At 36.3% G+C, this 17669-nt stretch overlaps 1 protein-coding gene across 1 annotated transcript in view; it reads right to left on the bottom strand.

Annotated features, from left to right (window-relative positions):
* The window catches only part of LOC122812083 (uromodulin-like), a 763298-nt gene that overhangs the window by 633338 nt on the left and 112291 nt on the right, over positions 1-17669 (bottom strand). The window contains exons 2-3 of the mRNA XM_044084352.1: positions 8153-8224; positions 5256-5279 (exon numbers count right to left, since the gene is read on the bottom strand). Coding sequence (XP_043940287.1) covers positions 5256-5279; positions 8153-8198 — 70 coding nt within the window. The 5' untranslated portion in view covers positions 8199-8224. The remainder of the gene's footprint in view (positions 1-5255; positions 5280-8152; positions 8225-17669) is intronic.

Below are 17669 nucleotides of genomic sequence, written 5' to 3'. Positions count from 1 at the left end.
TAGTGAAAAGGAATGGAAAGATGTGGAGTGTCACCTTGAAATCAGTCTTGTGAAAAGACTTTTCACTTGTTGTAAATGCATATTTATTCAGGGCTCTTGAGTTTCATATTTTCAGCCATGTTGCAGTCATATTGATGACACACAATTGCAGGCATTATGTGGAGAAATTCCAGCGGTACATTACGAATTTGGGTAGATCAGAACTGTATTCTTAATGTAGTAAGTATGTCACATAAATTATTTTCCGGATATTAAAGTTAAAAAAGTCAAGTCTAGCCCAAAGACATTCAAGAAGTATCTGTTTCAAATTTTCTGGCAATAGATGCTTGACACACCTGGTCTTCATCATAAGTTATAATTGCAAATAAACATGAAATAAAATTGGCATTGTGTCTTGTATTCCCTTAGTCAGTTTTGATGTCATAGGTTTGGTATGTCAACACCTCAGTGATGATGTATACAATCAAGCAAGTACAGACTCATCTGAGACTAGCAGTAATAATTAAAGATTTTTTTCTATCTGCATATTTTGAAAAGTACAAGTGACCTAAAATTGTGTAAACTACTGTGTCACAACCTTCATAGTAGTGTTATAGAGTCTAATGTACATAAAGTTATGTTTTGTTAAAAGATGTGTTTCTGTTATATTGTACTATGGCAGGTCACATGATCATGTCAACCTGGTATCATGCTGATGCACACACACACACACACACACACACACACACACACACACACACACACACACACACACACACACACACACACACACACACAAAATGATGTATTACTATGAGCACAGCAAAGACCCAGTATAAGGGTGCACAGCAAAGTCCCTGCAATGCTTATGTGATAAATGGGAAGGAAATGGTGGATAGGACAGGGGAAAAACACCAGAAGAGCAAGCAGAGAAACACACAGAAAGGCAAGGGGAATGGTAGAGTGGTATGGGTGGATATAGTTGTGTATATATATATATATATATATATATATATATATATATATATATATATATATATATATTGTAAAACAGGTACCAAATTCTTTATATTTCCTGAAAAATAGAGAGGAAGGTAGCATGAAGAAGGTTTGGTTAGAAGAGAGAGCATAGGGATGGCAGCAAAGGCAGACACACCAACACAAAAGGCAAACAATGGCTGATAGAGGAGGTGTTGACATAAATGTGGTTGGGGGACACCACAAAGGAGATATACAGACAGACAGATGGATAGATATTGAGAAGACATTTAGTGATGGAGATGACTGGATTACCATCTAGGGAGGGAAATTAAACAGAAAAAAAGGGAACACTATGATGGGGGACAGGGTGGGGAAACTTTTGACTGCCAAGCTGTACAGTGACACACACAACCAGAAGTCAGTCACTTCTGTGACTGACCTCATGGTTGAGCGTAGCCACCATTGGCTTGCTAGTCACTGTAAAGAAGCTCTGCAAGCTGCACAAGGACACACTCTAGCCTACCAAGAGGGGTATCTACTTACCAGTTCATTCATGTCATCACTTGGCCTTCCACTTCCTGCCAGGTGACCCATGGAGAACTTTTGGTGATCCCCTACTGATGGAAGGCCTATACCACCCACTGGAGATAAAACACTAGAATGCAGCAGCAGATTTCCCAGCTTATGCCATGTAGAATAACCACCATCACTCTCTAGAGAGACTGGTCAGATACTTTTTCCTCCACCACACCATCTACAGTAATAAGTCGGGTATGACACATCATGGCCACCCTCACAGACATTGCCTATGTAGTGATCATATATATGGCACAGTGGGTTGCATACAGGTCACCTTCATCCTTGGGGGTGGATGTCAATGTCCATGCCAGGCCTCATTAGAAACAAACCCATGGCTGGGGTTCATTCACAGTCTGAAGTTTTCCACTTGAGGTCCCATAGCACCTACAAACACATACAACAATATTTGTAGGAACTGTTTCCTGAAATCCATACAAGGAAAGTACCCATTCATTTAGACATCTACCCCAGTAGGAAGCACTACTCACATCCTGCACAGTATAGACAGCTCCTCCCCAATTACCTGATCATGTCACGTATTCCCTTTCATATCCTTAGTCCTCCAGTTCCATCAGTATGCCCATTGCTGATCCCTGTTAATGTGCTACTACCTACCTATGCAAATGATGACAACTGTGACTCTGGCCTAACTGCTGCATTACATGGGTAGGTAGGGTCTGATGCACAGCATGACCTATAAATGCACTGTAGAGCATAGCCTGGGTGTAGTACTGCATGCATCTGATTTAATCTTTGTTATATCTAGTCTGGTCCATAGTTGCACACCAGAAGCTACTGCTTTACCATTGCCACAATTTATTGTGCCAACCTCTACCTCTCTTGATTTTCACCTGCAGTTAGTTCTAGTGAGAGTTCCTCAATCTGCACCTCCTCCACTGGTGGGTCCAGGTTATTTGGTCCTTTGATGTCAAACCGATGTTGGGCAACATTGTACAGATAGCAAATACGATGTAGGTCTCTGAAGCATACCATAGTGTGGAAACAGGAATCTATGCAGCTGAAGTGGGCAGACACGTGATCAATAATGTGAGTTTGAGAAACTGGTCTACAGGTTGCTCATAAGAGTCATAAGCTATGGCTCCAGGGCATATCTAGCATTGTCAATAAAAAGTTCCTGTGGGACGCAAACCTGCAAAAATCAAAGGTATTGGTCTGATGTGCTCCAGTTGTGGAAACCATGGGAACTGCCTGCAGAGGCATATCTAGGGTAGGGCAAAGGGGCAGTTTTCAGGTATTAGGGGTTGGGATCAATAAATACTGATCTGTCTGTAGTGCATGAGAGCTGATACTTCTTTTGCTGGCAGGGGCAAAGAGCTTTATGTGTGTGGTATTTAACTGTAGCAAGATGTTTGCTACACTTTTCAAAAGAGAAAGAGGGTGTTGGTTCTCAGGGGATGAGAGGACCTTTTTCCATTTTTTTTTTTTTTGATTTTTGTTTTTTGCTCCTTAAATCTGAGAATGACACACTGTGTATAATACCCTGCACATTGCACACCACTTGACAGATTATGTATTTGAAATCCTTCTAGCTGATATGCAGTGTTCATGTGGACCAGCCAAAGACTGATGTTAATTTGGGCAGAGTCAATGACCCTTAGAACCTGGAGGGAAATTGTCTATTCCATAGAACACCCAGGTTGTGGTGTTACTGTCCTTTGTGGTCAGTGGAAGTCATATGTGTTCCTCCAATGCTGCATCATTACATCAACGAGCTGGTGTAGTATTCATGAGGCATGTGCACTTCATACACCCCATTTTCTCCCCTGATAGAAGGTCATTGTAGCAAGGATGCTGCATGCTGCACATATTCACAAAGATCAATATTACAACATCCCATGGAATTCCATGTGAAGACAGCACATCCTGGTTACATACAATGTTATCTAATGACAAATTTACTGAATGAGGACTCAGTCAGTACAAAATGTTGAAAGTCAATTTCACTGAAATTTCACTGAAAAACAATTAATCTGAAAGTCCGTTTTACTGAATGCGATGCCACTAGATGTAGTGCTGGAATACTGTAGCAGAAATATTTAGATGTATAAAAAGAATCTTTAGCTAATGCTTGATGTGACCTGTACAAAATCACTGCTTAAATTCATAGGTTCGTAGGTGATTACAATGCTAACAGCTCAGGGGGCCTTCTTAAGCCTAATCCTGCTTCCCAAATATATCTGACAAGTTTTGATATCCTAGGGTTTTTAAGAGAGATATATATAACTTGGGCATAGATTGTCAAGCATTTGCAAGCCATCTCTGTCTAGTAGAGATATAGGTGTCAGACAAGGGGTAAATTTCTGATTTTAGATCTACTAGTCCAAATTTCACTTGAAATAGGTTAGGGAAGAATGCTTTACATTGGATGGAAATGCTGTTCCAGAGAATCTGCATCTAGTTCTAGGGCTGATCTACTTTGTATGTTAGTAGTGATTCCCTGTGTACAGTATTTTCCATTTTCTACACAGTTGTGTGACTGTGAAGATAGTGTATTTAAGTAAAGGGGTTGCAGTAAGACCTTGCCCTCCTACAAAAATGTATTTATGAATATTTTGTCTTGGGTATTTTTGATTATATCATGTTTCAGTTATTTTGAAATTGATTAAATTAATTTTCAATCAAGTGAGTTTTTACTATTGTTTCGTTACCATAATGTTGCTCATTTCTGTATTATTATTATATGGTCATTTGTGCATGATCAGATTTTTCTATTGCCAGGTTATGCATGGTGTTACCACTATCGGTGAATCAACCCCATGCTGTGTATGGCCACTCACCACACAATTTCAATTAAGGCATTACAGTATTTGTTTCTGAATTCTGGCCTTGGTGTACTGAGCAGCGTCTCATGATGAGCCAATTGACCACCATAATGGAAGATTTTGAAGCTGGAAATAGTTCCTGACAGAGGAATCCAGACAGTTTTACCGATAAACTGTTTTACAGTAGTATAAGACTGAGTTAAAGGTACTTTTTTGTGCATTTAAATAAACTGCTAGACTTGTTTTTACTTGGAAGAACCTGCTTACTTTTGACTGCATCTAATAAACTGTATTTTTTTTATAGATATTGTACCCATTTATTTTTATTTCTTGTTAGTTTAATGTAAGCACAGATATCAGTACTTTAGTGTTGTATTAGTCATTTCCCTTTTATTATCACAAGTTATATCTTATAAATCAATGCATTTATTATACAGTTATTAGTATTGATGATGTTTTTCTTTTGTTCTTTGTAGCAGAATATAAGTTATAATAGAATGTGCCTCTGTTTGAAATTAAGCATTCTGCTCTATATAGCTAGCCTGAAGACAATGCAGTAAAGAGAAGGCTGACTGCTTTGGAATTCTGGCCAAAAAAGACTAGACTGGAAAGTCATTTACCTTGTAGAAAAAACATATACTCACAGCCACCTGAATTATTGAAATATTTAATGTTAACTTTTACTACAGACATGTCATGCAACTGCACTTTCACTGCCACTCTCTTCTTGGCTTGTTTGTATTCTTACATGTAACTTAATGTTCTGGTCACAGTGGACTGTTTACATCCATGTCTTCAATGGGTAAAGTCTAAGTATTACTGCAAATGTGGCAAAATATATTTTTTTTTACCAAGAGGTTACATAAAAAGGTAAAGTTAAGAACTTATGGGATACAATCACGAGCAAATGATGAAAATGTAAGACTTACTTACCAAAGCAAAATGACTGGGAAAAACCTATCGGAAAACAGAAAATGGAAAAAAATAAAACATTTCAGATATATATTTTAATAACATGGAGCAAACTAATTCCATTTCAGATTCAGTCTGGTACTTTACTGAGCTAAATAAAAACACGCATACTTTATGATAGCATATGACTTACAACATCACACAGAATACTATTAACTATCTCATTGTGACAGCCTGCTTGCAGAAATGTCAGTAAATAAATAAATATCTCTTGTCCATGTTTGCTTTTAATTAAACATAAAATGTTTGTAATATACACAGAAGACTGTTGCCTCAAAAGATTGATTCTCTTCAAGTTGATTATAACCAAAGTCCTGACTTTAGCCATTTGACTACTTTAAATCATGTCATCCACTATGAAATCTGAAATATTATCTGATTTTATATTTTCCTGATACATTTGTTTTACTAAAATGGTAACTCATGAAAGTTCTTGATGTCTGTGAGATATGATAGAGGGATAAATGGCATGAAAATGCAAACAAAATAATTGGATTGCCTAGGAAACAGTAGAGCAGTTATACTTTTCGTCATGATATGGGACCCTTGCTGATACAGACTGTTGGTAGCTGACCTATAAATGAGTTAGTGTTTCAAGGCTAAGGTACAAATCAGTGCTCTGCAACAACAGAACAAACATTTTCAAATACACACTAATGTAAGTCTTACAAATATGCTGAATGAGATGAATATTTTTTTAAATTGGAGATAAATTAAAATATGGAACCCTGGAATGTAGAAAATCATAATGTTGATCTGGAATACTGATTTAAACAAAATACTGAAAATCAGTATGTCATTTCAGATGTATAAGAAAACAACTACATGTAAACAAAGCAATAAACAAGGATATAAGCATGTGGGCATTGCTGCCATATCCACTTCACTAATATGTGCATATTCAGAAGTTCAAAGTTTCAAAACTTCAAACTTCAAATAGCCAAGACCATAAGATCAAAGTTTTGAAACTTCAAACATTTTGATTAGGGATTGCCGTACGATGTGGAATGAAATATTTACCATTTTCATCATTGCAGTCTGATCTCCGAGTTGGTATATTTATTTAGCAGGGAGTGTGCCCCTCATGTGGGGGGGGGGGATGCAGGGGGACTTTCCCCCCTGCAAAAATGTAATTTTTTTAAAAATGTCATTTTCAGTTTCAAAACATCAATCTTCTGGTCTTGGCTGTTTGAAGTTCAAAGTTTTGAAACTTTGAGCTTTAGAAGTATATATATATATATATATATATATATATATATATATATATATATGGGTCCCCTACAGAAGACTGAAAGCTCACAACACCGTCACCCACATTGCCGACACCAAAAGCCCGACAACAGTGCTACTGCCCCCCACACCCCCATAACTTTACTATACCAACTCCAAGATCGCACTACAGTGCAGGAATGGAAATATTTCCATTCCGCACTATGGAGACTTACCGTTTCCCCATTGTCAGTATTTCATGTGTCGGGCTTTTGGTGTCGGTGATGTGGGTGTCGGTGTTGTGAGCTCTTGGTCTTCTGTAGAGGACCTATATATATATATATATATATATATATATATATATATATATATATATATATAGATTTAGATATATATGTTTACTATCAAAATTCTGAAAGATAGTTCTTCAAGTAATGACTTACTTGAGAAAAAAGCCAGAAGTGGAAAATCCACAACAAAGAAAGCAGTAATATTGATAATTCAAATTCAGCATTATCAACATTACCCAACTTAACCTAACGTCCGGTGATGTCATACAAATGTTTTGCAGGAGGAGAAGCCCCCCCTGTACCCCCATCATTCCCTGCTAATTATATATTCCAGCTCTGAGATTGCACTACAGTGAGGAAACGTACACATTTCGTGATCCCCAATGTAGTGCAATCTCCAATCAGAATGTCAACCTCATGACAGTGAATGCACACTAGCATTCTTTGTTGTAGAGCTGAATATTTTCAGGATCAATGTTATGTGAACTTGAAACTATACTTTCAGCCAATACAGTTTGTGTAACTGCTGTCCAAAATTTTGGTAGTAAAAAAAAAATATATATATATATATATATATATATATATATATATATATATATATATATATATATATATTAACACTAGCTCCAATGTGCACAACAAATATGGTAATGGAAAATCTCCCTGATGCAGTGCATAGTAATCTCACACAAATCATGCACATTTCTCTTCCCCTCTCACTGCATTGTAAAAAAGTTTCCCTTACCCCACTTAGAGTTGGTTTATATAAGTAAGAGAATGCATGGGACAAAACCCTCAGTACAGTGGAGCATGCCTTCTTACAGCAAGGCATTTTTTTGTAGTTTGTTGCCTCTATTCCATGGAACAGTTCATTTTATATCTGTATTGCTCCCTATTTGGATTTTTCAATATTTTGCTGTATGGTATTTCAAAAATTCAGTTTTATACTCTTCTTGTAATAGAATCAAGTTTCAGCATTATGAAATTCTAGATTCTAAGCTTCCATTTTTTTTAATTTATACCCACCAAAGTCTGCATTACTATAAGCAATTGCAAATTGTTATCTTGTAGCATACCTAGTAATAGTGTTATCATGGTAAAAGTATATGTTTGTGCTTTTAAATGAAACCTCTGAGTGGAGTGATGAATTATTTCATAGAAAGACCATGCTGAATACCATGGTTAAGGTGTTTGCCTTACAAACACAAGGTGCAGGGTTTGAGTCTCACAAGGGATAATTGGCTAAGCTTAAAATGGCTCGCAAGGGCAGTTAGCTTAGTACTAATCTATGAAGCTATTAGTATATGGTATTTGCAGTGAGCATAACTAAGGAATGAAAAAGAATCAGGAAATCTTTACCTGGGGTGATATAGGAGGCGATTGACAGCAGTACAAGTGGGAACATTGCGATACAGGTGAAGTGTCACGTTTCTGTTGTGAAGAAAAGAAAACATCAGACTAACTTCTTCAGGATAGTGGATACTGTTCAGTAAATTAAGTCTGCACAACAGTTTCATACAAGAAGTACATTTCACCATCATAAGATCTTTCATTTGTGCTCCAATATTCCCTTTATCCTATTCAGAATTGTGGGGAAAGTAGAGACTTTCCCAGCCAGTGAGAGGCATAAGGAAGAGAATCAGAGTTGATGGGATGCCATTCCATAAGTGAATGAACACACACACACACACACACACACACACACACACACACACACACACACACACACACACACACACACACACACACACACACACACACACAGACACTTACCTAAAAGCATTTTTGAGAGTTACCAGTTGACCCCTTTGCATATTGTTGTGATTTGAGAAATAAAGAAAGCTCTAAATAAAAGAAAAAAAAATGCAGTGACAGGGAAAACATGACTGCAGTGAAGACACCACTAACAGAAACTAAATTAGAAAGCCAAGCGCTGTGGAGTACCAGTTCTAAGCACAGCTGCACTGTGTCAGACTCCAGGCCTAATAGACCTTCAAGGAACCTACCTTCAATCTTAGTATCATAAAATCTATTACCCAGATAATTTATCTAATGTATTTTTAAATAAACTAATTGTATCCATTCTTCTGATTCTAAGAGACAGAGAATTCCACCAGCAAGCAGCTATAAAATGAAAAAAAAAAAATCACCCAAAACTCGATGTTTTTTTCATGGTTTATCAACAGATAATGTCTGTTTCTACTTCCTTTCTGACAATAGTTTTTTTGTTATACCTGCACTTGGTTCCAGGCTTTTAGATTTAAAACACATATTCATAAAGATTAAATCACCCTAAGTAATTTATACCTTACTTGAGAATAAAGAAATCTCCCTAAGCCTAACTTTATATGTCTTTCTCCTCAAACTTTTTTTAACTGTTAGGTATAAAATCATTGCATCCTTTCCAGTATTTTTATCTATAATAAATTAAACATACAAACATCCCCATCATGTTCCATAAGTGGTCTGACTATGGTTTTAAGTAGCAGCCAAACATTTCCCTATCTCTACATGCAAAAGTTCTCAAAATATTATTAATTTCCAAATACATTTGTCTAATAATATTCATAAGATGTAAATTAATTAAAGCTACAATCAGCTTTTATTCCTAAATACTTAACATTGCTGTCTACGTCCAAAGTAATATTATTCAATGTATAAGGAACGAGCTTATTATTAGTACCAAAATGAAAAATGCAAGTTTTATATTAAATTCCATAGTATTAACAGATGACCATGTATACAATTCATCCAAGCACACCTGGACTTACTGTGACCCACAGCTGTAGTAACAACTGAAACTATCATAGAGTCATCATCATACTTACAAATTCAAATCCATTGGGGTACAGGAAATGATATCATAAAAAGTCCAAATAAAATATGCCTCAAGACAGAACACTGAGGTACTCCAGAAAAAATGGTGTAAGAAGTTTCATACTGTTGTTTAGTTATGAGTTATTAGGAGCAGAAGCATGCTTAAATATCTTTATTAAAAATTACCAGGAAAATTGACCATCGTCAAAATGCGGTAGACCTGCATTAGATGTATTTAGATGTAAACCATGGAGTAAGGAAAATGGGCTGTCCATTAGAATTACTGAAACTCAAGTGTATTGTAAGTTTTGTTTGCGTGACATCTTTCGGCTTTTAGGGGTCGCCCCAGCAGAACTCCGGTCCGCTAATGATTGGTAGTTGATTTTTACGTGCCGAGGTACCAGCCCTGACGCACAACCTTCAACGAAGGTACGCCCATTCACGCATGTCTCCACGCAGAAGACGTTCTAGCTGAGAATCGAATCGGACAGCGTCTTACTATGAGCGACAACGCTACCGCAGCAGTGTATTGTAAGTAAACAATAATAATAATTAAAGCACTGTACTGATTAAGAACCCATCATGAGATTTTGTGTCGTGATTCTGTGAATTTCAGATAAAACTATCTGAACCATAACATTACAGTACTGTAGTAAGATTCCTTCTATCAGTTTATTTGTGAAGAGTATTCATTGTAGTTGAAGATTTATTACTGCAGTAAACTTTAAGCTAATGAACAGTATTCTGTGCAATATGGTTCCTGGTCTAGCACAATTGTATATTATTAATCATTTATTGCATTTTTGACTTGATGGATTTCACTAGACATATGGTCCTTCATAAGTAGAGACTTGAAGTAGGATTTATATGAGCAACAGTGCATTTGTGCTGGAAATCAGGGAAACATCCCTGTTTTCCAGGTGAGAGGAGGATTCATAAGCTCCAGTATGGGCAAAAACTTTGCAAAGGGCCTCCAGATATTTATTTAATAATTTTTACATAACAAAATCCATATTTTACCTGCAACCTTCTCTTTTCTGGGGTGGCTCAGGAGCCCAGCCTGCTTAAACATCTTGCTTGGTGTGATGTAGTAGATAAACTGAGAGTGAGCGAATTCATCGCTCTGTAACATGAATATTATTTAGCAGTTTATATCATAAACCTACACTAAACAGTCAAGCTACAAAGAGGATATAATGGCATAAAAGCACAGCCTGCAGTGAAAATTCTGTGGAACCACATGATTCTATGGAATGTAAATATCCAGAATATCTTGTTTTGCATCTCTCCAGTTTTCTTATGTTTGAGAACTATTTTCTCTTGCATTACTTGAATGTAGTCAATAAAATATTCCTTTGTAACACTTTCTGTGATAAAAGTGCAGAAGGCAGCTTTTCTTTCTAATCTTGATTCTGCTCAAAATATTAGTGTAACTGTATTCAAAATGAAAATATTTAATATACTGTATACAATGTAAAAAAAACTGTAGCAGCTGTAATTTCACTGTGAATCTTTTTAAGGCACAGTGATTGACCATGCAATTTAACAAACACTGTTAAGACTCCTGTACATGTAACCTCTGTCCATTCTGCATTCAGTTAACACTATCCCCAATGGCAAATTGTAATCTGATGTGCCTGATTTTGTAAATGAGGCTGCATCTGCAGTGGGAAGCCAACCAAGAAGATGAAATGCAAGCTACATAAGTGAATGTAGCTGAGACTTCATAGCCAATAGCAGGCTGGCCAATGAATGTATACATTTTCAACTATATCCATTGCCATTCACCATCCTGAGTATAACATTTTTAATCTGAATCTGCCTGACTTTCTTTGTGACATCCCATTTTCAAAAAGAAAATGCTTCATTAGGGCCTAAAGCATAATGCAATTTTCTTCACAACACTGGATCATGAGAGTGATTGCTGAAAAAATAAATAGAAAAGGAAAGGAGTTAGAAGCCAATCAGAGTTCAACAAAGAGCAGAGTGCATATCTCTCAACTGTACAGATTTTTGCAGAATGTCCAGATTTTTGGCTCATATTTTTGGCCTGTTCCTCATAAAATTTGTGTTTTTTTGGCAAATCACTGGGATGATCTGAAGACTGAAGTCACTAAATAATGACATACCTTTGAGTTTCAGACTTCAAATCCTTTGTAAAATGTATGTAAAAACAAACCCTGTTAATCTAGTAACTTTCTAAATTTATAAGAGCAATATTTAAAATATGTCCCTATTTTTTAGGCCTTTGTCCCCCCATTTTGCTAGGCTTTGTCCAGATTTCTTGTGCTATGGTTGAGAGGTATGCCAGTGGCCTACAAGAAGAAAATGCATTCCCAACTTTGAATGCAAAAGGTATGGTTGGATAATGTAGGAAAAAATGAAATGAAGGTAGAATCAGCCAAAGGAAATAAGCTCGAGAATAATGTAGAATATAGAAGATGTGACCCTGTCAGCTAAACAAACTACAGGAAGGTGACACTGAAGCAGAACTAAGATTACAAGAAACATTAACGGCTTTCATTTATGCAAAAAGTTAGGTGATGAAATGGCTTACAGAGTCATGCAGTGTATTTTCAGAAATGGCATTTATTTTATTTATTCTTTGTTGATCAGGTTAGTACTGGATATAAGCTGTACTGCCCCATACATGGTCTACAATGGGAGAGAAGGAGGAACCCACACTAGAAAAAATAAGAATAGCACTAAAGAAAATGAAAAAGGAGAAAGCAGCAGGCTCAGATGGAACACTGCAGACATGGTTAAGGTATTGGTGGAGTTAAAGAAGAAATAAGCTGTAATGGTTGAAAATGGGGGAATCAGAAGAAGCTGAGAACTGAGAAAGAAGTGAAGTCTGAATGAGGAGGTCAAAGCTTGAATCAGATGGGCTGCATCCGACTGGCACAAAGTGTCAGGGGTAGTGTGTGACAGAAGATGCCAAAACAGCTGGAAATTAGATATACATCTCAACTGTTATCATTTGCATGGAGTCCTATTATTTTTCAACTCAGATTTAGCCTTACTCCTCCTAGATTTATAACGTGCCTCTTAAAGACAGACCTGATTATAAGTGCATACTTTATTATAAACATAAACTAAGCTTATACAAAGATTTTGTATCATAACTATATATGGTCTATTATACAATGACCCCCCATTAATATTCCAAAACGTGCATGCTGATTGGTCAGAGTGCACGTTGTAAATCAGACTGACTTTTTCCATTAGTTTGTCTTTTTTTACAGCAATGGAGAACGCAAGATCTCCATTGTTTTTAGACAGTATCTTGCTATGTTAAAGGAGTTTAACATAGTGCGACAGCTTTAAAAAAAGTAAGGGAGATCTTCCTTTCTCTGTTGTTTTTTTTAAAAGCTGTCTCACTATGTTCAATGGGTTTAACATAGCGAGACAGCTTTAAAAAAAGCAACAGAGATTCTCCGTTGCTTTTTTTAAAGCTGTCTTGCTATGTTAAACTCCTTTAACATAGCGAGATACTTTGTAAAAAGCAACGGAGATCTTGCTTTCTCTGTTGCTTCCACCCACAGCTCTGATGTACTGCGTAAGCATACGCATGTGCAGTACATCAGAACTACCGCAGAATACCAGACAGCTGCAGAAGGGCAGCAAGGAGGCATTATACAATGCCATTATTTAAGAAAAGTATTTTTTTCTTAAATAATGTCATTGTATAATAGCAATAACCCACTTCTGGGTGTGGGTAATGCTGGATTTACCCATGGTTGCCTTTGGCCACTTGGGCTTTGTCCTCGTGACCAAACCACACCAACCATGGGTAAATCCAGCATTACCCACACCCAAGCGTGGGTTATTGCTATATTATATAATGACCTTATATTGTGAAAAATAAGAAAGTGCTCCTCTTTTGACACTTGGCTATGAGTTTTAAATGCAATTGCCACAATTTTTCATGTTTGGAGGTTCAGAGGTATGAAAGTAAGATGTACAAAACATTGCTGTGACTAGTACTACTGTATGGAACAGACACTTGGACATTAAGAAAAAGCAGTTCAGGAAGGTATTGGAGCTGAAGTACCTGAGATGGGTGGTAGGATGCATACTGTGGGGATAGATGAAGAAATGTGGACATGGAGAAGCATGTGTAGCTTTAGTTGCAGAGAAGGTAAAATGTAATACATACAGGGAACTGGGACTTTGTGTGGGGAAGAAGAAGAAAATCTTGTGAAGGTGTTTTGGGAGAGACAGGAATAAGGCAAGAGGAAATCAGGACAACCAGCAAAGAGGTGGATGGATCATGTGAGAGAAGACCTGAGACTGTCAAGCATAACTTTCAAGTAAGGTAGGAGATTGGCACTGAATCGAGAGAAATGGCACCGGTTGATAGACACCACATCCCCATGTAGAAAACGGGGGTTGATGATGATGATGATGATGATAACCAGATTGGTCCAGCTAGATCAGTGACTTCTTTTCAAAGGAGACTTAAGTAGTATTCATACTGAGAAGGTAAAATATGCCTAGGACACTGGAAAGCTACTCCTGCTCTTTGGTAGATAGCGCAGAAGACTTTGTGAAGGAAGATGGAAGGTACTCTGGGATGGGTGGGGTTATTGGAATTGCAAACAATTCTGCTGTACAAACAATTGCTTCTCATATTCCTTCTTAGATGATTGTGACAACTTTCAAATGGACGTTTGTGTGATAATGCTCTTCAAGAAATATTAAGGCAAGATGAACCCTCATCAACTTCTGCATTTAGATGGGATGTAATGGTGCATGAAGAATTCCTTGCTGAATCTACTGCTGAAATTATTACTTCAGATTTCCCTGCACTGTGTGAACAACAACTTATTCTATTTTATACAGCTGAGGCTGCTGTGGCTGCTGCAACTTTACCTCTTTGTGGTGATATTTCCTTATGTAACATGAAGGAACAGGAGCTCTGTACATCGAATGAGAAAAAGATGCATGACCTGTTAATTAGGCAATGTCTGTTTCTTAAATGGAAAATGGAGGTGGTTACCCTATTGTTTACTTAATCTGTTCACTGTAAACAAAATGTTTCTGGTGGCTTGAAAGATATAGAAGGCAATGCATGATTTGACAAGGCTATTATGCTAACTGTAGAACATAAGAATATGGCTACAGTATATTGTTTTTCAGATGTTACACTGGATTTCTCTTTGACAGGGTCTCAATCTAGTACTATTGGTGAGTCAGATAACGTGTTTCAGTTAGTTAAGGTTGACAGCATACCAGGTTTTAATGGTTTTAATTATGATTTCTGTAAGACCTTAATTACTGCTATGAAACATTATTTCTTAGCGGTTTTAAAAGAATGGTTGGCTTGTTGTATTACTTCCTGGATAAAGTCGATATAGTTATCACATTCATATGGAAAAAGGGGGGGGGAGAATGGACCTTTGTGATTGGCATTGTTTTACATTATGCAATAAGGACTACAAATTCTTCATGAAAATGTTAGTTTGACTTAGTTCTGGGCTTTGTGATGTATTGCCTGGCAAAGTCTATGATGTAACAGATACTTGACCTCAAGACATGCTATTACTGCTTTAGGAAGTACCTGATTCAGTTTTGTTAGGTAAAGCAGAAGCACATCTGTTGTCCTATGATATACATAAGAAATTTGGCAGTTTGGATCGCACAGAGTGTGGTACTTTGGTGTTTGGCTTCAGTGGTTGAGTGCTTTTAATCCATTTATCACCATACAGGGATAAGATATTTAATGAATACAACAATCAAAACATAATTTAATATAACAATGTCCACTATGAATAAACCTGGCATGTGCAAATGTTTGTGTGGAAGGTTTTGAGAGAACTATAGGGTGTCCTGGCAGATAACTGCAATACCAACTATGTAGTTTACCTAGTAATGTGAACATCTTGTACAGCCGTCTGTGTGGGGAAATCTGCAAAAAGGCTTAGGAAAAAGATATACGAACAAGACCTCTCAACTGTACAGATTTTCACAGAATGTCCAGATTTCTGGCTCATATTTTTGGCCTGTTCCTCTTTTTTTCCTGGCAAATCATTGGAATGATCTTAGCATTGAAGTCACTAAATAATGACATACATTTGAGTTTCAGACTTCAAAATCCTTCAGAAAATGTATATTAAAACAAATCCTGTTACTCTAGCAACTTTCTAAGTTCATAAGAGCAATATTTAAAAGATGTCCCTATTTGTACCCCCATTTTGTCAAGCTTTGTCCAGATTTTTTGCATTAACAGGTTGAGATGTATACATTTGCAAGTATAACACCAAGAATACCCAGAGTAGATACACACAAAAATTTATTAATTTTAAGAAATTAACTTTTTCTGTGATAAACAGGGTGAAGTGCAATGATCAGGGAGGTGACATGAATAAAAAGCTTGAATTAAAAGAATTCAATTGGCAGGTTAGGTTAAATGCATGTGAAGACCCGGGTTAAATGACTGTATATCTTTACTGTGTGTTTTAAAGAGCAAAGCAAGTTTGATGTGACTTGACTCCTTATGAATAATTAAAAAAAGTTTTTAATATTATGGATTTTACCATCTTTATACGTATATGTATGCATATACATATACATATACGTAAGCATATACATATACATGGTTAGATAAAATATTTATGTTTAAGTATTGAATTTATATGCATCCATTTATAAAAAGTTTTATTTATTGCATTTTTATATTATTAATGGTTGAATATATTTTTGTACTCTTTTACTTTTTTTACTTTTTTTGTTTTTCTTTTGTCTTAGTACAGCTTTAAGGATCATACATTCACTAATTAACAGTTGATTGCAGATGTGATTGGTAACCTTGGACTGCAAAAGCTTAGTTGTCAGTTTTATTTAACTTTGATGGAAGTCTATGTGAGATGAAAGTGTTTTGTAGTAGTGAAATGAAATATTAAGCCACTTTTTGCTAGTTCTGCATGTACAGGCTTTGGTTGTTTTGTCTGTACTTTTGTTTTTGTGGTTACCGTAGTTAATGAATATGTGATTGTTTGCATCAGTGCATATGGATAGTGGTATGAAGAGGAGATCCCCTGAGGAATTTATTTATTTATTTTAATCTTTATGAATGCTGTATTGTTTTAGGCTTTTTACTTAAGGATTCTGCATGGCTGTTTCATGTAGGTCTTGTACCATCATATTGTGTTTAGTTTTTGTTGTTGTTACATGCAAATATAGTCTTTGAATGGATATAGCAGTCTATACTTTAGAAAAACTTTTGATTATTATTAGACAGCAGCTGGAAAAGGGAAAGAGTACAGATTTCAGATTTTTTTTTGGATTCTGTCTACAGAATACAGAATTCATTTGTTATATAACCAGATCATCAACGGTTGCATACAGTGAACATACTGAAATTTGCAGTGCAATTTTGGACAACATACAAGTTTATTTCATAAACAGTCTACATTATTAATGGCATCTTGCTAGGTATGCATAGTTCATTTTTAGCTTTATGTATTCTTACTGTTTCCTGGGGATATACTCTTATGAACAGTGTATTTATCTTTCTGGGAGGAACTACTTAGAAGAATGTCACATTTTTATTATCTGGTGACAAAGTTGACCTTCTCTTAATTATCATTGATTGTTACTCTGTGACACTGAACAAATATTCACCTTGTTCCAATTATGGGTGGAAAAGTAACCCATTGCAGGGCATTTCAGAGAATGCAGGTGATACACACCCTCAACAACAGCTTATTGGTGATGTCAATAGAGAGCTATTCAAAATCCTTATCACTAATATGCAAATCCTACATGCTTTAATGAATTCCAGTTAAGGTAGGAAATGCATTAACTGGGGCTGATGGGCACTAGATACTAAGAGGAAAATGTCAGCTGTGCATTTTCTATAAATGATAGCACATATGGCATTATTCCTAATATACAACAAATATCTGAAAACAATTCTGACACATTTTCTAGTTTGTAGCTGAACTTTAGCTCAACGTGTTATTTTTTATTATATGAAAAAAAATCTTCAAACATAGCATGTGGGCCTATAATGACTGAAAACATGTTTCCAACAAATGGTCTATATTAGAAGCAT

The sequence above is a fragment of the Protopterus annectens genome, chromosome 9.part0, assembly GCF_019279795.1.
Source record: "Protopterus annectens isolate FY-2018-M chromosome 9.part0, PAN1.0, whole genome shotgun sequence".
In the NCBI taxonomy this organism is placed as follows: Eukaryota; Metazoa; Chordata; order Ceratodontiformes; family Protopteridae; genus Protopterus; species Protopterus annectens.
Note: the sequence above shows the minus strand (reverse complement) of the source record. Positions and strands in the feature narration are given on the sequence as shown.